General features: G+C 41.7%; 1 protein-coding gene across 1 annotated transcript; it reads right to left on the bottom strand.

The window, feature by feature from the left end:
• Positions 1-5,014: 5,014 nt before the first annotated feature.
• LOC103609787 (primary ciliary dyskinesia protein 1-like) lies at positions 5,015-20,907 on the bottom strand. The gene is made up of 5 exons (XM_008594073.1): positions 20,722-20,907; positions 18,422-18,522; positions 7,360-7,446; positions 7,096-7,194; positions 5,015-5,191 (listed from the first exon to the last, which is right to left on the bottom strand). The coding sequence occupies exons 1-5, from the start codon at positions 20,858-20,860 to the stop codon at positions 5,087-5,089; spliced, it is 531 nt and encodes a 176-aa protein (XP_008592295.1). The 5' UTR covers positions 20,861-20,907; the 3' UTR covers positions 5,015-5,086.
• Positions 20,908-24,963: the final 4,056 nt, after the last annotated feature.

Below are 24,963 nucleotides of genomic sequence, written 5' to 3'. Positions count from 1 at the left end.
CAGCACTCAGAGGTGCGGCGCTTCTGGTGCCATAGTCTGATCTGAAAAGTAGCCCCTGAAGAAATGAATGGAGCCATATTGGGGGTGCTCATGTCTGTATAAGGAGGGGCTCATGCTAAGGCAGAGAAGGAGCAAGGGCCGGACTGCAGCTCAGCACAGAGCAGGATGGCTTGACGGGCCACACAGACAAGGACGTGCTGTGACAGGAACAAAAATGAGAGCAGCAGGCTTGGAGACCACAGATAGGATTGGGATTTAAGGTCACTGATTCTTCTTAAGCATCAGAGGCAGAGGCTGGGAGCAAGTTCTCCCTTGCAAGGAGGAGTATTTTATCCCTGATAATATTTAGAATTGTTGGTGCATGGCAATATGCAAAAGCAGACTGACTTTTAGTAGCGTTTACTGTTGTTTAAAATTTTCCTATAGTAGATGACCCCCCCTTATTGCTTGCATGTGGAGCAGACCACTCCGGCCACTTACCTCTTAGTGTGCCACTGATCAGGAGCTGCGGGAGGCTGCCTGTGCTGCCTTCCTAGGCTCCATCTATCCTGGGGAGGGAAGGCAGCCAGAGATGGTTCACCAGGCATATGTTAGCCCTGTACTATCCAACAATGACACAACCCACCAGAAGGTTATCACCTCTGCCAGGTGACAACTCGCATCAGTTCAATTGCTCTTGGAATCTGCACCATCACTCCAGAGAAGCACAACCCCAGAGATAAAGCCACAGAGTGTGGACAAGTTGGACATGTATATCAAAGACCAATCAGTTTGCTGTAGCTTTGCAGTGGGTACTGCTGGTGATCTACTTCACCAGATGGTTCTCACCTTGACCTTCTACAGAGAAGAGCTTTTGGCTAGGGGGCGAGGCACCCCCACCCCATCCTTCATTCCTCTATGGGTTATTCCTTAATAAAGCATCTTTGTTTGTGCTTCTAAGGAACCTGACTGAAGACCCTACTGCTATGTTTGGGTATTTGCAATCATCGTCTATTACTGAAGTGTTCCAGGCCCTCTTCTGTCTTATGCATGGCTCACCACAGCAGTCCCGGGCGCGGCCCTCCAATTCTCTGCACAGGGCCACTGCAGTGTGGTTTCTAACATGCAGATATGCCTGTGCTATTTCTCCACTTAAATCTTTCAGTGATGGCCTCAGGGTAAAATCTGCATTTTTCAGCAAAACCTGTGAGGCCCTTCTTGCTCAGCCTTCTCCCTACTTTCTCTGCCACAGCTCCGGCAACCTGTGTCCAGGCACACGAATGTTCTAGACAGGCCCAAAAGTGCACTGCCATATCCCATCTCCGCCCTTGCCCTTGCTACTGTCCTGCGTGGAATGCCCCCTTTTCTCTTCTGCTCCGCTCCCTTCTTTTGCTGGCTAATTTCTAGTCTCCTTCAAAACTCAGCTCAGACATGCTCTCCTTCTGGAAATCTTATTTGAGGTCCCCTATCCATCTGCCCCCAGTTCACCTCAACCAAGCTGGTCAGACATCCTTCCTCAGAATAGCCTGCATTAGAAATGAGAATTGTCCTTTTAATCATGGTACCAAGTGTCAATCATCTTTGCGTTTTCAGTACCTAACATTGTGCCTGGCACACGGCAGACATTCAATAAAGGCTTGTTGAATGAATGAATGCCGAGTAAAGAACCCACCCAAATGCTACCTTCCACCCCCAACGTAGCCTAGGATTAACAAGGAACATTTTAGGTGAAAGCCTTTTCAAATACTTACCCCCATCCTGTTACCACATGTTTTGGACTGAATGTAGCATAGGGCAGTTTGAGCAGTTACAAGTTAGTAAACAGACATTACATAAAGGACATTCAGTCTTGAAAAAGCACTGCCTGCTGCCAGAATGTTTGGAGAAAATAGTAGCGTGCTTATCTTTTGAAAGATTTTTTTTAAATATCACATCATTGTACACAATAACTCAGTTAAATAAACTATTTAACTGAAATATTCATTTGGTTACAAATGAAGGGCATTACGTACAAAAGAAGCTTGGGAAAAGCCTCTAGGGAGGTTGGTAGATTTTTGTTTTAAGAACCAAGACTGATGTCTGCATTATAAGGCATATCATTCTCACCAGTTTAATAAACCATTATTCTCAACTCATAAGCCTGGCTTATGAGCCAAACAAGAAGTAATTTTTTGGAAGGAGAAAGAAGGAAAGAAAAAAGACAATTAATGAACTAGGAAGTTAGTTGTTTCTTGCCTCTTTGATATTGATAAAAATTGCTATATTCAAAACCATTATTCTCAACTCATAAGCCTGGCTTATGAGCCAAACAAGAAGTAATTTTTTGGAAGAAGAAAGAAGGAAAGAAAAAAGACAATTAATGAACTAGGAAGTTAGTTGTTTCTTGCCTCTTTGATATTGATAAAAATTGCTATATTCACACACTTAAAGAAAATAGGTATTTGGCCTCAAAATGCACAGAGTGAGTGGGCCCTGCAAGAGGGATTCACCTTTTTAGATTCTCAGGGTCCCTGTACAGACCACTTAATACTGAGAAGGAGTGGGTGAAGACAGGAAGGGTTGGTGAAAGGGGAGGAAGTACTTGTGCAGAGTTCTGGAAGAACGTTTTGGGGTAAATACACAGAGAATGAAAGAGCCTAGGGCCAAGAATATATGTCACCAAAAATGTAAAATGTCTGATAATACCCATTGTTGGCAATGATGCAGGAGAAACAGAAATTGTCATGTACTGCAGGTGGGCGTGTAAATGCATATGACCACTGTGGGAAAGTTTGGCATTACACAGTAACACTGAATCTGTGCTGTGATCTGCAATTCCACTTCTAGGTATATTTTCTGGAGAAACTCTAGAACACGTGTTCCAGGAGTCACATACTAGGATATACAACAGCAGTGTTCATCATAGCAAAAAATGGTAGAAATAACCCAGATATCCATCAGCAGTAGAGTGGATGAAAAACTGTGATAAATTCATACAGGGGATATTACACAGCAGTGAACTACAGCTATATGCATTAATGTGGCTGAGCCACAAAAACAATGTTGAATAAAAAAAGCAAGTTACAGAAGAACTAACATACAGTATGATTCCATTTGTATAAAGATAAAAAACTGACAAAGCTAAACGATGTGTTATTTAGGGGTGTATGTGTGTGTTTCAAAACTATTAAAGTAAATCCAAAGAATGATCATCACAAAACTCAGCATAGTGATTGCAAAGGTACTGGTCAAGTTTTATCTCTTAAAACTAGCATTCATTGTTATTATTCCTTAAACTATATAAATTGTTATACACTCTTTTGTATGTATTATGCACTTTACAATTTTTAAAGAGTTGTCTTAAAACACAAGTGAACAGAGATGGTGAGTCAGAAACTCACTGGGAAGTTGTGGTGGGAAAAGGTGGTCACACATCAGCAGAACCAGGGAAATTGCCGTAGATCTAAATGTTGGGGTTCTACTCAAGGACAACAGGTAGTACTAAAAAAAGAAGGGCCCCGAAGCCCACGTGCATTGGCCCATACCCTTCCCCCCACCCTCCCCCCACAAAAAGGGTTCTGCTGCTCTTCTTTCCAACTTGATCCACCTGGTCATTAGCGACTCATACCCCTTGTTCAGTGTGGCCTGTGGGCTCACTTGCCGTCGCTTTCACCCCGTAAGCCTGCTGAAGCCCATGCTCTTTGCCCACCTTCTGGGCCTGAATCAAGAGGTATCTAGCATTTGCCAACTACTGGATGGATTGAAACCCTTCGGTGGTTTTAATTAAAACCCTTCATCACTGCAAGATGTAGTCCATGCTCTCTGCCGCCACCATGCCTCTGTAGATGCTTTTCCCTGCCTGGAGTGCCAGCCTCATGTCCCCAGCCCATGGTGTCCTCGTAGGATAACCTAGATGTCACTTTTTCTATGAGTTGAGTGCTTTCCCTTCAGGGCCTACACAGTTTCATACATGTCCATGCCTCTACTATAGCACTTAGCAACTGGTGTAATTAATTGGTGACATGGTCCTATCCCCATCAGACTCTGAGAGCTTCAGAACCAGAACCTTTGTCTAGTCATCTTGTCACCATGGGTAATATTTGAAATATATCAACCAATTGGCACTTCACAGGCAGCGGTCAGAATGGAGCCAGGTCCTGCAGATGCCTCCCTCCACCCACAAATTGCTAGGTTTTAACTCCTTAGTTGCTGAATCATTGGGAGGTGAGGGGGGTTGGGCAGGGCCAGGCAGCTGGGGTGGAAGGATGGGAGACTAAGAACAGGACAATAGTAGCTCTAGTGGTACAATCAGTTAACGTGCAGTACTTATAAGAACAGAACATTTTTCAGCTAATACAAAAGTATTTCAATATTTTAACAACTGGCATGGTCATTTCATATCAATATGTAGAAGCTCACTACCCACCTTCTTTATATATCCCTAGGGACAGACACTATGCCTGGTAGTAGGCATTTAATAAGTATCTGCTTAAAGAACAAGACATATCTTAAGTTACAAGTGAAATTATTTACCATATTCCCAACAACACGAAGGGGAGAATCTGAAATTTGGCTCCTATAGTGAATTTCTGTTGTCTTTGCCTTCTCTTCATCTAGAAACTGATTGGGTAATGGACGGGAATGTGATCCATGTTGGTCCAATAAGATTCAATCCTGGGTTTTTGCTCGAATCCTCCCAACCCCTTCAGCCCCCCTAGTTGCCCCTGTTGCCAGGTTTGTATATGGGCTTGTGGTGGCTGTCTTGCCCCCAAGAGAGGGAGCATGTTGAGAAGGAAGCACAGGGCAGCAAAACCAAGATAAGGGAAGAATCAGGCTCCTGCTACCTGATTTAAACCCCTAGACCTGGCTGTGCCTGAAGATCCACCCTGCACATTTCAGTTAAATGACCCAAGAAATTCCTTTTCTTGCTTTTATTTTGGCTTGGGATTTTTTTGTTTTGTTTTGTTTTTGTCTGTTGGTTTCACCTTTTGCATCTACAAATCCAGCCCAATTCAGGTGGAAAGATGAATTTTCATTAGGAAAAACACAAGTCTAAGTTTTAATATATGTGTGTACCATCTCTTAACTTTTCACATCCTATGACATTTTGCTAGTATATTTTGGTAACTCACCTTTCACCAAGGAGAACATTTGATAGATTTATAAACGAGGGAAAGTCCAGTGTGTTCATGACAGGATAGGCATGGATAGGAATGAGCAAATTGTCATCTCCCTAGAATTAATGGGAAAAAATTCAAGTCTAATATTCTGAAGACTATAATTTTTAAAGATGAACTTGTAGATGCTAAATTTCTTATCTTGTTTTCTATCATTAAAAAACATTCCTTAAAAAACTTCAGTGCTTAAGTACAACATTAGAATATTGAGTTTTCTTAGCCAAATCAAAGTGTGGAAAATTTTAAGTACACTTCATTGAAATGTTGTTCATTATTATCCAAGAAAGCTAATGATGCCCTCACATAGATATAAAGATAGCAATCTATCTGCTTCTATTTCAGAAAATTATAAGGAAACACAGTCTTTAGTGGCCCAAGAGAAAGAAAAACCAGCATATCATCTGATCCAGATAGCCCAGAATAGAAAATAACGTACTGGCAAGAGGACAAAGAAACCTGCTTCTTGACCCACATAATGTATAACCTTGAGCAAGACCTTTCTTTAACTTTTCCAGGCCTCATTTCTTCCTCTGAAAAATGGAGATAATCACACCTTTCCTTAAAGGTATTTTAAGAATGAAAGCAAATGATGGCCTTAAACAGTTGAAAGTGCTGCATAAATGTGAGGTATTAATATTAGCATCACCATTAAGTAACAGGAAACATGCTGTGGCACTCTATACCATGCCTGTTCTAAGGATTTTTCTTCCGTTTAGTGCAGAATATTCCTCTGAAAGCAATATTTTAGTTTTAGTTTTAGGCTTTTTTTTTTTACATTGAAAATCTGAAAAATAATAATAGTTTGCCACATTTTTAAAGAAATGTGTCTCTTGGTATAAAATATTTTAGGTGTCTTGGGTCTAAGATTCTTTCCTTTCCCCGTGGAAAGGCATTACTAACATGATGACGTGAGTCAATCAGACAACACTATCGATTTATAAAAATTAAGTTTGCAAGTTTTTATAACTTTTTTTTTTTTTTGTGACCAGCAAGGGGTTGCAACCCTCAGCACAGTGTGGTCTGCACCACGCTCAGCCAGTGAGTGCACTGGCCATCCCTATATAGGATCCGAACCCGCAGCTTTGGCGCTACCAGTGCCGCACTCTCCCAAGTGGGCCACAGGGCTGGCCCTATAACTTTTTGTAAAAAGGAAAATCAAAGTGAAATAACTTTGGGATACATAACCTTACTTACTGTACAGATTGTGAGTAATACAAGCATTACTTGAAAAGAAAAAAAAAGAAACTCATTTGTTACTAAAGCATAGTCTTCTATTTTAATTGTTAAACATTTGAAATATTCAAATTTAGCCAACCTTAAGGTTTCTCAAGTTGCAAGATTGGGCCTGGAATATAAAGCAAAGATGAGGTGCGTGTGACAGTTTTAAGAAAAGGACTGACATCATGTGGAGCTGGCTTGGCTGGAGGCCAAAGAGTGAATTAGGTGACCTGGAAAAGGCACATAAGAACTCAAACCACACAGCCCTCTGGATCAGGCCACCAGGCTGCCACCTCCCTCAAACCCCCAGGGCTGCCTCTGAGGACATTCTAACATGAGAAAGAGTGGGCTGGTTGCCAGTATTTATAAACACAACTCAAGATGGTTGTTAATTTTTAGCCTAGCACTTAAAAGAAGACATTAAAGCTATTTGAAAAAGGCTTCCTCAACTCCCAGCACCACAGGATAAATGAGGGTTTAGGCACAGGGCAGTGGGAAACCTACAGCAAACTGTCTCTGAACCTGCCCCAGTCCTCAGCAACCTAACACTTTCCCAGCTGGGGCCTCCGTCACTGCACAGTGACATTTCTATGCTAGTCAGACCAGTGACCCAGGGGACAACCAGGCATTTGGCTGAGAAGCTCTTATTGGTCACTCCATCTCTCTTACTTCCTCCCTTGAGGATATAAATTTTGACCCACTCTCTAAAAAAAAAAAAAAAAAGCAATTATAAGAAACTTACCTTACAGTGAACACGGATGCAGTCATAGTAATATCTCCACTCATCTGGAGAAAATGTAATGGTGACCATGAGGGACAAGCCAGGGACAAGGTGGTGTTCCTGGAAGACAAATGGGCTCTTGTCAAGACAAACCCCAGACCGCGCAGAGGGCAGCTCTGTGGGTGACCACACACTACACACCCGTCCCAAGCAGGCAAGGGAAACAGAAAACTCCAACCCAGCAAAGAATACCATGGGGAGAACAGGTAACCAGATGATGCTTACCTTTTTCACATAACTGATCTGAAAGTATTTGGTCTGTGGAGGTAAAACATGAACATGTGTGTCTTCATCGGAGACATTGACCAGATGCTGAGAGAGAAGAAGCATTTAGAGTAAATGCATTGCTCTATTTATTTGCATATTCATCTCATTTATTTATACCTCATGTTGTTCGTAAGGTATTTGATGATATCACATATTTTTTAACTTCTTAAAAATATTTGAAATACACCATTTAAAGAATGATAATATAAACACAACGCACACCATTTAAGGAATAATAAAATATATCCTGTGCGCCTACTGCCCCCATTAGGACCAATACCAGAGCCTGCAGCTCCCAAGGGCCCCCCCAGAAATTTATTATCCTCTATACCCCCGCCGTCCCTGAACCATGTGTGCTTTTTGTTGAACTCAATTTAGTCCTGTGAGTCAGCTGTGCTAAAAAGCCACCTACCAAATCCCACAGGTTCTCTAATTTCAGGCACTGGTTCTGGGGGCCTGAGGAAAAAGCACATGGCTAGAACAGCCTGCAATCCATCCCCGGGGCAGATGAAAAGGAAGTTAAGGTCGGGAGCTCTTTTTTTCCTTTTTGGTGGCTGGCAGGTATGGGGATCCAAACCCTTGACGGCTCAAACCCTTGACACTGGTGTTATCAGCACTGCGCTCTAACCAAGTGAGCTAAGTGGCCAGTCCTTAGGGTTGGGGGTTCTATGACAGTGATAGGAGAAGGCCACCCCTTTGAGACAGGATCACCTGGTCACAAATCAGCTGGGTCTCTGAAGAAAGAGGTGTTTTTCCTTCCTCTGCTTGAGAGGGAAGCAAGAACTCTGGGCTCTGGGGATCTGGCTTCACCAGGAAGGGTTAAGAGGTCTTTGGTTTCCAACGTCTAGGCCAGAGGCTGGGCCTGTCACTGGGGCTCCAGAAGGCACATCACGGAGGCCTCGTGTTCTTCAAGGACCTACATTAGACTATAGACATTATATCCTGAAGAGTTACACTGTGTTTGCATATGTTAAAAGTTCTTATTTGTAATTTGTGAACATTCTTAAAGTACCACAATTTTTGTGACCTCGTTTAGGTATATCTTTTCTTTTTTTGAATATGCTAAAAGTCTAAAAAAAAGTTTCCCAGGCCTTTCTCAACCCCCAAGGGACCGTGCAGAGAGGTGGTCTTGGTGAAGGTGTGAGCCCTCTGACCCACGAGAGTGTTCCTTCCAAGAGAGATGGGGAGGACAGATGTGCTGGGGCCATCACACACCTGGGGAGGCGGGACCTGCCTGGGGATTGAGAGATGCCACTCGAGCCCGGTCTGGAAGCCTTGACAAAGAGCTCTGTTTGCTTGCTTGTCATGAGGGGAGGACTGTGAAGGCTTTGGGCTGTGAGTCCAGGGAGAACTGAGTGCAGAAGTGGTTCTACTGTCTGTCATCAACTTAAAAATAATTCAGTGAGGACAGTGCAACAAACAAGGGGGAATGGACTGGTTTTAATGGGCATGTGGGAGTGGTCAACCCTAGAAGAAATCAGCAATCTGCACTCCTGCAGTGCTTAATAAGCACTGAAAGATTCAAATCCAGCGTCCACTCCAGAAGCACCTCCTAGAGCACTTCAGTTATGCTCACCTGAGTCGATGCTATGTGTTAGCAGAGGGATGCTCAGGACATATGAATAAACTACAAATATCATCCAGGCACTTCCTCTTTCCAACAAAAGGGATACGAGAATCTGGTGATCCCAGAAGCCCAATATCCTTTAGAATGACATTCAAAGGCCCAGGACTCCCTTAGGTCCCGTGTTTTGCACTTCACAAAACAATTCTGTCAGCCAGTTTCTGCATCTGCTGCCAGCAAAGCTTCCCTGCTGGGAGCTACAGCTGGGACTTCTTGGAGATCACAAGTACGATGTCCTTTTTTGCCTGCTTGCTAAGTGTTTATATGTGAGGTGGAATTTCTTCTCAGACCTGTTTTCATTGCAGCAAACCACCTGGTAGCAGGGCTGTGGGGCAGGGGACTTCTGGTTGCCACATCCCATCAGGGTCAGACTATCAGTATCTACCTGACAATTAGAAATAATTGCACTGGCTTAGGTCAGTTTGCAACAAGTGCCATCATGAGCAGATGACCAGAGGTCTGTCCTCAAAGCTGCTGGGCTGGCTCAGTTATTCCAGTATTCTTGAATGGTCCCAAGAGAGACAGGCTCTGGGACTCTGAGACTGGCAATTCAGCCTGCAACTCTGGGCAAGGGGCTGACCCAGACTTTGATCTAGAAAAATAAAGAAATCCAACCCTTTCTCCAACTTGAGTGTGGTGAAGCAAATCCAAATATATCTACCACCTGTCTAAACATGAAGGTGGCACGTTAGAATTCATGAGATGACATCTGTATTGCCAAGTGAGTAAAAAATTAGCAATAAGAAAATACTGAATAGTTTTCTTAAAGAATAAAATAATATAGGTCCCATTCATGATAGTAAAAGATACATTATTCAGTTACAGTTTCCCATATTCACGAGATTCTTGATCTGGAATTGTTCATTTGAATCTATAGAGAAATAAGAAATAAACTCAAGCAAAAATGTAGGTATCTAGGTAAGAGGAGTGCAGGAAGAGGAAGAAAATTTTCAGCTTCTACTTGAGCTCAGAAGTGAAATGGAGACTAATTTAGACTGAAGGGTGGCCACACCGTTCCACCTGGTAGACGCCAGAGGTCTAAGAAGGCAGTCAACAGACCATCACGATCGTGGGGGAGACGGATCCTCCTTCAGACAATAACATTTAAACCAAATGTTGCCTAAGACAGTTCCAGGGGCGTGGTGCCAATGAGATTTTTAAATGAACTTAAAACAACAACAAAACTTAACAAATTAAAGCAGAAAATGAACAACTTGCTCCCTACATTTTAGAAAACAAAGTCCACATCCAAGAGACTGACTTCCAAAATATACTGTGAATACTGGAGAGTCTATTAACTTTGAAGTTCTCAACTTCTGGTTGCAAATACTCACTGCTTACTATAATAATCCATGTTCTCTGTCCTATCAAAGACTGTGTTGTCTGAGCCCTAGGAGAACTGAAGAGGCGATTTAGCATAATCCACTTATTCTATGAGGACACAGTGACGTGGCACTGCCCAGGCACACAGGGTTGAGTAGCAGAGTTGGGCACAGAGCCTGGTCTCCAGCTCTGATCTCGGACTCTTTCCACTACATTCTACCATCTCATAGCTCAGCACATCTCGGTGCACAAACTACATTTCCTATCTTTCTTTTTATACTTTATCAGAGGGTCAGCTTTATTTTTAGGTGGTTAAAAATACTATCCCATGAGGGATAAAATAGTATTCCTGCCTTCCATTTATAACTAAAACTGGGAAAACTAATAATCATTCAAAGAAAAAAATCTTGAGAAAATTAATTGTTTAGAAAGTGTATTTTATTTTATTATTATTTTATTTTCTAAAAGATGACTGGTAAGGGGATCTTAACCCTTGACTTGGTGTTGTCAGCACCACGCTCTCCCAAGTGAGCCACGGGCCGGCCTCAGAAAGTGTATTTTAAATTAATATTAAAAGTTTATTTGAAAACATAACAAAACATGAATAACCCAGTACTGCCCTTGAGGCAAAATCAAATTGCCTACATTCCTTCCCTGTCTTCCAGTATTAGGGTCAGTGGACATCCCCGCCCCTCCAAGATCTCTGTTCCCCTGGGACTGGACCTTCTGGCTCTGTGGTCCTATTTCCTTGCTGATGCCTCCACAGGGTGCCATATTGACTCTAATATGAAATTCAGCCCCTTCTATAGTTGTTCAGAACCATTTCCCACCCACCCAAAAATGCAAAAAAAACTGGGACTGGACCTTCTGGCTCTGTGGTCCTATTTCCTTGCTGATGCCTCCACAGGGTGCCATGTTGACTCTAATATGAAATTCAGCCCCTTCTATAGTTGTTCAGAACCATTTCCCACCCACCCAAAAATGCAAAAAAAACCCAAAAACCATCAATCAGCCAGACACTAAGCAGTCAGAGGTTTAACAGCCATTATTCAGCATTTACAGGGATTTCCCAAATAGGGCTCACAGCTCTCTTCACTTGCCCTCCCACGTCTGCTTCAAGCTCCTCTCTCTGTCGCCTCAGGAGAGTCTGTTTTTCCCCGCTAGCCTCTAGGGAAGTCTTCGCTTGGGGTCGGGGATGTGTGTGGGGGGTAACCTTCAACCCCAAGCACTTATCATAGTGTTTTTACAAACACAACATTTTAGCCTCCAAGTTGGGGTCCTTTAACACCTCCCTTAGTGGCACAGCTTCTCAGAGAAGTTTAATAGTTAAACCCAGGGATCTGGGGACAAAATTCAAGCAGAGTCTTAAGTCTCTAAAGTGTTTTATCTTAAAATGCCATGTTGGTTAATCCGAAATTTTGCTCTATACTGCATTTCTTCAAAATGTGAGAGTAAAATTGATGCTCTAGAAAGATGCACTACGTTTATACAGGCTTCAATTTCCCTCATCCTACACACTGAGGAGAAGCCACTGGGATCCATTGCCCTAATTTTGAGAAGCAAGATCCTGGGGAGTCTCTAAAGGCTGTAATAGGGAATTGAAAACTAGTATTATTTCAGAAAGCCAGAAGGAAGTGTTTATTTATTTAAGATAAGGCTTTATAGGCTAACAATTTTCTTTTGGGCTGGCAACTGGTTGTCTCATGGGTAAATTGATGGATTATTTACTTAATAAATATAATTTCCTAGATGAAATTTTCCACAAAAGGAAAAAGAATTTAAGGGGTCTTTCTTTTGAGAAAACTGGGGACCATTATTTCAAATTTTAAAGTAAATTGAGACACTGATTTCCATATGAATGCAAAAGTAAAATGTTTCAAATCCTTTAACTAGATCTGGATCAATCTCAAATGTTAATGAACAATTTATTGAGGTTTTAAATACACATTCAATCATTCCATTCTTGGGCAATTTGCATAGTTTTCCTGTAACAAAACCAAGATAAAAGCAGAGTTGTTGAATTTTCCCCCTTGTTTGGCAAGAATCTCAAGGTAATTTGCCTTAGGTTTCCACCTAACTTTGTTGGTGGAAACAGGAACCTGGCTCTCCCAAGATCTCCCAGAATGTTATTAACATGAAATCACTTTGTACTTTTATCCACTTCTGTTTGTTTTAATGTCTGATGGAAGCACTGTGATTATTTAGTCTTTACATTGTATTTACTTGGAATTAGTGAGTCTCTGCCAAGACAATCTCTTCCAATAAAGTGAGTTCAATATCATTCACTCACAAGTGTTTATTGAATGCATTCTGTGTGTTAGGCATTGTGTTAGGTGCCAGGGAAGCAGCAATACAAAAGAGAGACATAGCCTGTGTTCTCCAGCAGACTGAAGCAGGGCTGATGCTTCATACCTTTTTCAATAATTAAATCATACTCCCCTGCTTCCTGTGCATTCGCGACAGGGGTGATATCACCACAAGCATGTAAAATTGATTCCTGGAAGGGCAAAACAATCTTAGATTTTACAATGGCTTACAAAGCTCAACCCTGCCTGACAAAATCATTATGCTTAGCATTTAGTTTCTCTCATTAATGTCTCCTTAGAGGATGATAATGAGAGAAAAGATTGAGAACCACATCCATTCTCTAAAATTCTATTGAGTTGACTTTCCTCAAGTGCATCATTTCCCTGCTCAAAAATACTTCATTAACTTTCTGCAACTTTCCAAATTACATACATGCTCCTTATGTTGATATTTTAGTTCCAACACACATTTCCCTTCTCCACCATTACCTCCTTCCAGAAACCCTACAATCCAGGTAAACCACACTGCACACTAGCCTCCCAATATGCCATGTGCTTGTTCACCCTGAACTTGCCTTCATGTCTTCCTCTATGCCCTGCATGTCTTCTCCCCACTTCCCACTTGGCTTTTGGGCTATACCAGAATGGCTTCTCCTCCACAAGCCTTTTTTATACCATCCTATTTGGGTGAAATGGTGTCTTCTCTCTACAGAGCATTTTCTTACTTCTCCATGCCATCTTGCTTGCCAGGTATCATGTTCAAGCTGTTTGGTGATTTTCTAATACCTTCTTCTACTTAACAAACTCCTTGATTTTGTTCACCTTAGCATTTCCCATAATGTTTCAATACTTTGGTGCATAACGGCTGATCTTACCGTGTGTGAATTTAACAGGAGAAAATCCTTACTCTATTAAAAACATAACATACACCAGACAGTACAACTACATTGGAGGTAAAAAAGAAAAAATAGTTTACACACAAAAAAAGAAGAATTAGAGAAATAAATAGTAAAGTGTACAGTTGTTATGATTAAAATTATGAAGAGAATAATATAATTTTAAATTTAGTAACATTATTGGAATCAATGACATTATACTAAGCAAAATCAAAAAATGCCAATTTAAAAAAGCTGTGTTATGAGCAACCAGCCCAGCGATGACCACCAAGCCACAGCAAGAAGGGCCCTAGGTTCCTGAGCTGGGGTAGTGGAGGCAAGGGCTTTTGCCACACACCCCTGACACCTGCACCCAGCCCAACAATGACCAAACCACCGCTGGAAGTCCCCCGGTCTCCCCTGTGGAAATGTGGGGGCTGCCACAGGCCTCAATCCCACCCCTCCTCCTTCTTCCTTCTTCCATCCCATTTCTTTCCCCCTTCCCCTCTCCCCCTCCCTCCCAACTGCTCTGCAACAACATCACAGAATGTAAAAAAAAATTAATAAAATAAAATAAAAACAAAAAATAAAAAATAAAATAGCTGTGTTGTGATTCAGAAGAGTCATGTATCCTTCCCCTCTCCCCCTCCCTCCCAACTGCTCTGCAACAACATCACAGAATGTAAAAAAAATTAATAAAATAAAATAAAAACAAAAAATAAAAAATAAAATAGCTGTGTTGTGATTCAGAAGAGTCATGTGTTGTTAATTTCTTGGTATAGTAACTTTTAAAATTACTAGTTAATTATTAATACTAATAATCGCCATCCTGTGAAGAATGTCAATATTTCTTGAAACTAGGGGAATTTTAGCAAGCTAATTATGACTCATGTGAGTCTCAGGAAAGTCTATTTTAAGAAAGGTGAGCCCTCCTCTCCTATACCCACACAGGTTGAAAATACCCTAAAGCTAGTGACAAAAGTTATAAAAGATATATCATAAAAAAAACCTGTGAATTAATATTCTTAAGACTGTCATACTCCCCAAATTGATCTACATATTCAATGCAATTCCCATCAAAATTCCAGCTGTTTTTTTGCCAAAATTAAAAAGATGATCCTAAAATTCATATGAAATTGCAAGGAACCCAGAATAGCTAAAATGATCTCAAAAAAAAAGACTCTCACTTCTTGATTTCAAAACTTACCACAAACTACAGTAATCAAGTGTGGTACTGCCACAAGCATAGACATATAGATCAATGGAGTGGAATTGAGAGTCCAGAAATAACCCCCTACATTTATAGTAAATTGATTTTCAACAAGAGTGCCAAAATCACTCAATGGGGAAAGAATAGTCTTTTCAATAAATAATACTGGAACATGCAAAAGATTGAAATTGAACAATACCTACCTCACAAAACACCCAAAAATTAACTCAAAATAAACTATAGACCCAAATGTAAGAACTAAAACTATAAAACTCTTAGAAGAAAACATAGGAGTAAATCTTTATGACCTTAGGTCTGTTAATTTGGGTTTCTTAGATATGTCACCCAAAGTACAAGTAATAAGAGAAAAAATAGATAAACTGTACTTCATCAAAATTAAAAATGTTTGTACTACAAAGGACAGTATAAAAAGAGTTAAAAGACAAACCACAGGGCCGGCCCGGTGGCGCACTGCTGTAGTGCGCCGCTTGGGAAGCGCGGCGGCGCTCCCACCGAGGGTTCGGATCCCACATATAGACTGGTTCCCGCTCACTGGCTGAGTGAGATGCAGATGCAACACCGAGGGTTGCGATCCTGTTGCCGGTCCCGGTCCGGTACGGGCGCAACACTGAGGGTTGCGATCCGTTGCTGGACACGGAAAAAGACAAAAAAAAAAGACAAACCACAGAATGGGAAAAATACTTGCAAATCATATATCTGATAAGGGACTCGTATCCAGAATATATAAAGAACTCTTAAAACTCAACAATAAAAAGACAAATCACTTAATTATAAGATGGATTTGAACAGACATTTCTCTAAAGAAGGTGTAAAAATGGCAGAAAGCTCATAAAAGATGCTCAACATTATCAGTTATTAGGGGATGCAAATACAACTGTAGTGAGTTGAACAGTTGAAAAGATATGTCTGCATTCCCTGGAACCTGTGAATGTGACCTTACTGGAAAAAAAGTCTTTGCAGATGTTAAGTTAAGGGTCTTGAGATCATCCTGCATTACCTTGGGTGGGCCCTGAATCCAATGACAAGTGTCCTTTTAAGAGTAGAAAAGGAGAAGACACAGGGAGACACAGGAGAAGGCCATTAAAGATGGAGGCAGAGCCTGGACTTATGCAGCCACAAGCCGAGGAACACCTGGAGACACCAGCAACTGGAAGATTCTTCCCAAGAGCCTTTGGAGGGACCACAGCCCTGCTAACACCTTGATTTGGGACTGTGGCCTCCAGAACTGTGAGAGAATAAATTTCCGTTTTTTTAATACCCCAAACTTTTGGTACTTTGTTACAGCAGCCACAGAAAACTAATATACCATACAACCCAACAATTCCACTCCTAGGTATATATCCAAGAGAATTGAAAATATGTCCATAAAAAACATGTGCATGAATGTTCGTAGCAGCATTATGCATAACAGCTCCAAAGTGGAACAACCCAATGTCCATCAACTGATGAGTGAATAAACAAAATGTGATCTACTCATACAATGGACTATTTATTAATCAGCCATAAAAAGGGATGAAGTACTGATACATGCTCCAAGTTGAGCATGGAACACATTATGCTTCATAAACAAAGCCAGTGACAAAAGAGCACATGCTGTATGATTTCATTTATATGAAATATCCAGAATAGGCAAATCTGTAGTGACTGAAAACAGATGAGTGGTCACCTAGGAGGGTGGTGGGAGTATGGGGGGAACCATAATGGGTGTGGGGCTTCTTTTTAGTGATAAAAATGTTCTAAACTTATATTGTAGTAATGGTCACACAACTCTGTGAATATACTAAAAACCACTGAATTTTATGTACACTATAAATGAGTGAATTTATGGTATGTGAATTATATCTCATTAAAGCTGTAAAAAGAATCATAAGGAGCAAGTAATAAAATTCTATTTTAGCTTTTGGTATATATTTAGTTTTATAAACAATGAGTATTTGTGAATGATAATTTTAGATCTATCCTACCATAATGTAGACAGCAAACTTCATAACCAGGAAAAATAGCCTCCAAAATCAATCATTAACTTTGGTCTTTGATGCTGTGTTCCAAGAAATATGTCCTTGGAGGTTGAAGGGGGAAGTTCCTAATCACAGTTTTAAGTCCTCCCCCTTTTCCTAAGAGGAAATACTTGGCACCTAACAGGTTCCTCTCCTGATCTAGTCTCTCTCAATTACTTACTTCAATGCATAAGGACTCGTGGAAACTGCTTTCTCTTCTGTTCGCTGGGGACTGCTTGGCAGAAACGTTATTTCCCTTCTTGACAGCTTTACCATTTGTCAGTTTACCCCAGTCATTCTCCTCACTCTGAACAGTCCAACATGATAATCAGAACTCTTTCTTAAGATGATCCACTTTAAGACATGGCTTCTAAGAATGTACTACATCTAAAGTAGAGTCTTATGGTGGCTGGGGATATGGACAGAAGGGGAACACCACACACAAAGGAAGGGTCTCAGGGAGCTTGTGAAGAGAGCCCACCTCTGCCACACCCAACATACTTAGAGGCCAGTTTGGCTCGGATCTAGGGCCCAGTGTGGAGTGGTTCTGAGAGGTCCTGCTTGGTGTGACTTCAGGGAATCGTGGTGAAGTCACTGAGGTTGGAGAGGTGATATAAATGTTCAGGTCCATTTTAGTGTGCCTTAGTACATGTGCAGAGCCCACCCAAGTCAATATCCAGGTTAATGTTGGGGACCCAAGAATGACTGGGCCTTGGTGTAGCTCAACGGGTAACTGCAGTTGTTACCAGTGTTGGCTGCTTTGCTGTCAAATCAGCCTTTAATCTGTGTCTCTGGAGCCTGTTCAGAGGAGCTGACCCCTGCCTCTCCAGTCCTAGACAAATTCTCTCTGGCCAAGTGACTGACTGGGCATGGGCACCCAGCAAGTTAAACAGAACCCTGGCTGGAACCTCCTAGGAAAGGGACACCCTGGTGTTGCAGTCATGGAGCAAGAGTGGTTTGGAGGAAGGTAGCCAGAGAGCCAAATTCTGCCTCCGTCACTTAGCAGCTCTGTGCTCTTGAACAAACTATTTACCCTTTTGGAATCTCAGTTTCCTCATCTATGTAATGATAGTAATAATGCAACCTCTACTGAGCTAGTATAAAGACTAAATTAAGTCATTTAAAACACAAAGCACCGTACCTGGCGCCAAGAGGCGCTCAGCAACAATAACTATTTGGAAAGAGTGCTGGGAGTCCTTGGCAGGGCAGAAAGAAGTAACTTGTCCAAGGACACTGAAACAACTTTAAAATTTCTCATCATAGAGCTACCTTTTCTGGCCCAACTTACCGCTGCACTTTGGCTGATTATGCTATTCTTTAGACAAATGAGTAATATACTCATAAATGCAGAATATTAATGTCATTTCATTATCATGATAAATTATCCCACTTATCCAGGCCAGTTAGCTCAGTTGGTTAGAGTGCAGCCTTGTAACACAAAGGTCATGGATTCAGATGCTGGTGTTGGCCAGCTGCCAAAAAATAAATAAATATAAATAAATAAAATCATTACCTATCCCACTTATCCAGGCCAGTTAGCTCAGTTGGTTAGAGTGCAGCCTTGTAACACAAAGGTGATGGATTCAGATGCTGGTGTTGGCCAGCTGCCAAAAAATAAATAAATATAAATAAATAAAATCATTACCAAAAAAAAAAGTACCTACCAGAATCTGTTGATGTTGTTTTTCTACTTGATAGCCTCCAAAATGTACTATGCCAGGTCTTGCCTGTATAACCTTATTATTCAGAAGTTTTGCATAAACCTCTGTAAAAACAATGTAGATAATTATATCACAAGACATCAAAGAAAATATTAAATTAAAGAAAATCCTATGAACACAGGCTCTCTTTCATGTAGTGCAGTTCAGCTGAGTGAAAGTTTTAAACACTGGACACAGCTGTCAACAAGATTAATGATCTGTTCCAAATAAACTGTACTGCTTCTTCCTTTCCATCTTTAAACATCACTTGGGAGATATATCATTACAATACAAATTCATATATATTGTTTATTACCCATTAAAATAATTTGCTCTTCACACATTTTGTACACGTCTTTGTAATAAAACACCACCTCATAAAGAGCACACGCCCTGTCTTTGCTCTAACACTGAGATTACTTATTATGTAATGAATATCCAGTTCAAAGTATCCAAACACCAAGTGCTTAATTTTATTACCATGTATTTAATGTATTTAACTTTTATTATTTGACTTGCTCTGAATAGAATTACAACATGATAAAGAGTAATCTTAAAGTTCTGAATAATTATCACTCTGAACAGTAAAGTCTCAAACTACTTTTGTTGTAACGTGAAATGTCTTTTTTTTTTTTTTCCATTTTGAGAACAAGGTTAAATGGCCAAGCTCACAAAAGTGTCCAGGTCTGTAAAACTTTTTCCAGCTCTTTATTTAGGCAGGAGCGTAGATGTATGGCCAAGGCACTGAGAACCCACTACATAACCATTTTTATGCCTTAAGTGTTTTGTGCCAGACAGTGCTAGGGATACATTTGTTTACAATCCTTGCTCCAACCTTTTGAGGTATCATTTCCACTTTGCAGATGAGGGAACTTAGACTCAACAAAGTGAAGCAACTTGCCCACAGCTGGTAGTCAAAAATCAAGCCCACGACTTCTGATTCCAACCACTAACCTGCCTCCCTCAAAATGAATGCACTGTTCAATTGCTTACAAATGATAATAACATTTTGACTTTGGCTACATCCAAGTCCTGGGAGCCACAGACATGCCTTCACACATCGTGATTCTAGGATATATCTGAAGTGGGTATGAAACATTTGGTGGTTTTTTTCTTCTTACTGGGTAAGTTGTCACTGATTTCAGCTTTAGGCCAAAATGAAGGGCTGGAATGGGGTAAGGATGACATGTCAGGGGACTGACAATCTCTGTGTTATTACTTGATCATTTTTTAAGGGATAAAATTATCATTATTCAGTAACTTCATTAATGCTGAAACTTTTTTTTTTTTTTAGGGCCACAAAGTATATGAAAAACTGGCATTTTTCTGCTAATGCCCAGAAATGGTCAAGTATACCAACTTGTACTTGAAAAGTTCTACAGTGATAAAAGAGCCCCAACAAAATATTACATTTCTAACATTTGAGATGGGCCTTGAAGTAGTGGGGGGCAACCAGGCATAATGGCTGAGAGCTGCACATGGGCTCCACCAGCTGAGCACCAGCTCTGCACACACTAGGTGTGCCACCTCGAGAAAACCATGTGACCTCTCTGAGTCTCTGTTTCCCCAACAGTAAAATGGAAATAGACCGTATCTCATGATGCTGTGTGGATTCAATGAGAATCATGTAGGCAAAATAATTCACCTCTTCCATAATAGCTATAGAATTTTCCGGGCTTTCCAGGCTACAGGATATTCACTGGAAAAGGCGAGGTGTAAAATGCACGTGGTCTGAAGGAGCAGAGAGTAACCTGGTGTGGCTGAAGTTGAGGATGAGTGGGACACAGCACAGAGATGGCACTCGGTGGGCAGATTCAGATCAGACAGCAAAAGGGGCCAAATGCCAAGCAAAGGAATTGAGACATTATTCTGCATGCAAGGGTAAGTGCTGAGAGCATTTAAGCAGGATAAGGAGAAGAACCAGTTAGGATTCTAGAAAGGAAACAGACAGGAGGAGAGTGTGGCCAGGAGGAGATCACTGTAATAGTCCCAGTGACCCGCTGGGGGTGAGAAACAGCGGGACTAGATAGGAAAGACATTTGAGGAAGTGGAAGCGACAGAACTTGGTGACTTATTTACACCACACAAATCTATCAGTTAAACATATAGATCTAAATAGAACCATTGTTCTTCACAATAAAAACTATTCTAAGCCTATAAAACGATATAAATAAATCAGCACCAAAATGCCGTTATGCTTTCTGGACTTCGGATCCTCTGGGAAGACGTGAGTTGTAACGCGAACCTGTTTTCTAACCACTTACTTGATTCGAGGAGGTGATTAGGTACTTCTCTTCGTTTCTTGGGCTCCTCGACTAGGCTTTTCAAAAGGAGAGGGGACACGTTATTAAAGGGTTCTTCAGCATTTTTTAGTCCTTTGCTGGGGGTTTCCATCATTGCCATTTTATCACGAAAAATGGCGTCTTCTTTTTAGAGCCAAAGGTCACTTCCTGGGGAGAAAACAGTAGGAGTATAATCATCCATGAGAAACCACGCACTTTTTTTTTCTCAGTCCTTGATAAATGTACCTCCTCAGTGTGTGGTTTACTGTGGTTCAGCCCCTCCCTGCCGCTCCTCTCCGCTGGCCACTCCATTCCCACGCATGGCTGTCTCATTAATCTTCTTACATCACATATCACCACCCAACATCATGCCATTGCTCCAGACCCTTCCGTGGTCCTTAATTCTTCTCAAGAGCTTTTCCCAAAATGTACACCTGAAATGTTTCTTGAGCTGGTTGTAGGGGCAAATGAGGGGGAAAATAGAGGCTCTCACGGCCAACTAAGTTTGGAAAATGTTCAAGTAAACAGTTAAATAGGACTCTTCTTTCTGAGATTTCTCCAAACCAGTTTCCTAGAGGGATGTGACCATGGAACCCTCTAGCATTTGGAGACACTATTTACAGGACACTGGCATTTATGAGTCACCTTCCGGACCCCGCTGCTAATCGGGGGCAGTGAGGAGGTGGCGAAGCCTGCAGTCAGCCAGGCGCAGAGGCCTTCTCACCGCTGCCAAATGCCTCCTCTCCTAAGCGACCTTTTACTCCGCTCCTTGCTAAGGTCGGGTCGACCCCAGACCCACAGGCCACCCCATCCTCATTTAACCCTTTGGCCCGACCTCTCCTCCGCCCCGGCCCAGACTGACTTGCGCCTGGACACCCGGCCGGGGCTCAGGCCGCCTCAGCAGCTTGGCCGCGGTCCCGAGGCCGCCCCCGGGTCACCCCCGGCCGCGGGTCCGAGGCTGCTCACACTGCAGATGATTCCCGGGCGGGATTCGGCCGGCGCCGGCACTTGCGCGGAGCGTCGCCATGACGACGCCGACGCGCTCCCCGGGTGGGCGGTCGGACGCGACCAAACTCCCCCCGGATGTGGGGGAGCCCGGCGGCCGTGGCTCTAGGGCCGCAGACGGTAGATGACTTTTAGGGTCTCGGAGCAGTCTACGGAGCCTGGGGAAGAATAGAGAGTGCGACTTATAATATGGGAGCCTAATGGATGCCTGAGAGGAAATGAGAATGTCGGGAGACACCACAAACTAAACCCTGCAAGAGCAGATGGCGGGAGCGGAGGCCCGACAGGGGCGGGGCCCCCCGACGCAGTGGGTGGAGCTTCCCCCGACAGACACTCATGGACGCCCTACTTTTTTGCAGTTTGTTTTACATATTCTGTTTTGGTACGTTTCAAACATACACAAAGGTAGGCAGAATGGTATAATGAACCTTCGACACCCAGCTGCAGCAAGGATCAAATCGTGGCCAGTGTCGTTTCATCTGTACCTTTCCGCCACTCCCTGTATTATTTTGAAGAAAATCTCATATATCATTTCCTCCGTAAATATTCCAGAATGTACCTCCAAAAGATAAGGACTCTTTTTTTAAAAAAAAACATAGCCACAGTGCCTAATAAAATTACAATAATTCCTTAACGTGTTCGAATTGGCTCATAGATGTGATCAAGGTTTTTTTAGAGTTTGCCAGTTTGAATCGGAATTCAAATAAAATTCACACATTGCTATAAATTAATGTGTCTTTTAGGTCTCTTTTAATCAATAGATTCCCCTCCCATATCTCTTTTTGTTGTTGCAATTTGTTCAGTGAAGAAACTGTTTCTGCCCTTGATACTGATATTTGGTGGATATAAACATGAAACTGGGCCTGCTCCCTTGACCCCCTGCCCTGTCCACTCGTCCTGCTCTTCCGTGAACATTGTCCTTACACAGACTGCTCAGGCTTCTCTCTTCCCAGGAGCTGTCTTTGTCTCCCTCCTTCCCTGTATGACTTATGCTATTTTATGGCTTAGTGTTGCCAAGAGATTATAAAGGAGTCCAATGACGGTACCTGCCTTTCCCACACCACCATTTATAGTGCTGTATGTGTCTTCCCCCATCCCATGTTCATTTTTTTCAAAGTCCCGTTCTCTAATCCCTCCCTCCCCCCACCATTATCACCTGTTAAATGTCTCCTCATCTTTCCAGACTAGCACTAGATAAAGTCCACTCCGCACCCTCCCCCAAACCCTCCAGGCGAGAAGGACTTTTTCCCTCCTCTGGGCTTCCATAACACTTTGTTCCACCTCTTTATCTCTGTATGTGCTGCACCCATCATCATTTGTGTATGCGTCTCAAAATGCAGAATTCTTGGGAGCCCTGTACTCAGTTCTTTGTCCATAGTGATTACTCAAGGGAGTGAAAAAATTCATTTGCTTATGTAGCAGATTGCTTTAGTTCTTTCTGTTTTGTTGCCCCAATAGGGTTGTAGGTTTCAGGAGAACAAGTACTATGTTTCCCAGAGTCTCAGAGCTTTCCACACCAGCTCAAACTATGAAATGATTGCTTCCATACACTTTCTAATGGGTATTGGGTAATGCTTCTAAATTTGTACTTAATTTTTGTCTTGGAAAAATTGCCAATTTACAGAAAGAGAGAGCAGATCTGTGGTTACTAGTGGTGGGAAAGAGGGAGGGGATGGGGGATTGGCCAGAAATTCCTTAATGGACACAAAGAATGATTACATTTTGCAATGATGAATATACTAATTATCCGAATTTGATCATCATATATTGTACACAGGTTTTGATATTCAACTCTGTACCCCACGAATATGTATAATAAATTATGTTTTAATAAAAAAGTAAAGAAATTATTAAAAAGAAAAGAAAAATTGCCAAATTCCCTATTAAACACAGAAAATACACACATCTCTATACAAGTAACTAACCAAATTGCATGTTATAATAGTAGACAGAAAAAGTAAAGAAATTATTAAAAAGAAAAGAAAAATTGCCAAATTCCCTATTAAACACAGAATATACACACATCTCTATACAAGTAACTAACCAAATTGCATGTTATAATAGTAGACAGTGCTGGTTGCCTACTTTCACTTTCTTTTGAACAGAACTCCAGCTTTGCCCAGGTTTCTCCCCAGTTCCACAGTTCTAGCAGTGGGTCCTCATTAATCTAGGCTAGTCATGGAATTCCCAGTCCCCTAGCCCACGAACGATTTAATGTTGGGTAAATAACCCACTTCTGGCCACAGAGACATTAGGGAAAGACTTCTGGGGGACCTCCAGAAAAGCCTTCCTCCCTCCTAAGAAAAACACATAATAGATACAGTATCTTTCTCCTTCCAAACCTTGTAGTGTCTGAAAGTGATTCCTGGAACTGCAGCCATGAGGGGCTCTAGTGTAAGTGAAGGTGGTGACAGGATATGAGAACAGGGAGACAGAAAGAAGACCCTGAGCCTGGATGACATCATTTCACCTCTGGTTGTTTGGTATCTACATTCCATTACCTCTTTCTTGCAGCTGAAAACATCTGACATACAATGATTTCTAAATACTTGCTCCTACTCAAGAATCTAAATGAATAAAATAACAGGGGAAAAAAAGCAAAAATAGGAAAAACAAACCCTTACTACTGAAAGCATAAATGGTGGCACTGGACCTTGCTAGGAATGCAGAATTTCAGGCCATCCCAGACCTCCTGAATCAGTTGTGCAGTCTGGGAAGTCCAAGATCAAGGTAACTGCACATTTGGTGTCTGGTGAGGGTTCACGTTCTAGTTCATAGATGACACCTTCTTGCTGTGTCCTCTAATGGTGGAAGAGATAAGACAGCTCCCTGGGGCCTCTTTTATGAGGGCACTAATTTCGTTCATGAGGGCTCCTCCCTCATGACCTAATCACATCCCAAAAGGCTCCACTTCCTATTGCCATCACCTCGTGTTAGGATTTCAACATATGAATTTTGGGGGACGCATTCAGACGATAGCTGCTAGTTCACCTCTTTGACATCTGCCTCCTTGGACTGTAAGTTTAATGAAGGCTGACTAGTTCACCACTGTATACTTGTCACCTTGCACACTGCCTGGCACATACATAAAAAATATTTGTAGAATTGAGTCATTAATGAATTGTGCCAAGTGATTTCTAAATTTTAAATTATATATATATATTTGAAATATGGGTTATTATGGATATATTTATCCATACAGTTCAAAATTCAAGAAGT

The sequence above is a fragment of the Galeopterus variegatus genome, unplaced genomic scaffold, assembly GCF_000696425.1.
Source record: "Galeopterus variegatus unplaced genomic scaffold, G_variegatus-3.0.2 Scaffold10090, whole genome shotgun sequence".
Lineage (NCBI taxonomy): Eukaryota > Metazoa > Chordata > Mammalia > Dermoptera > Cynocephalidae > Galeopterus > Galeopterus variegatus.
The sequence above is the reverse complement of the archived record's forward strand: the minus strand, read 5'-3'. Positions and strand labels throughout refer to the sequence as shown.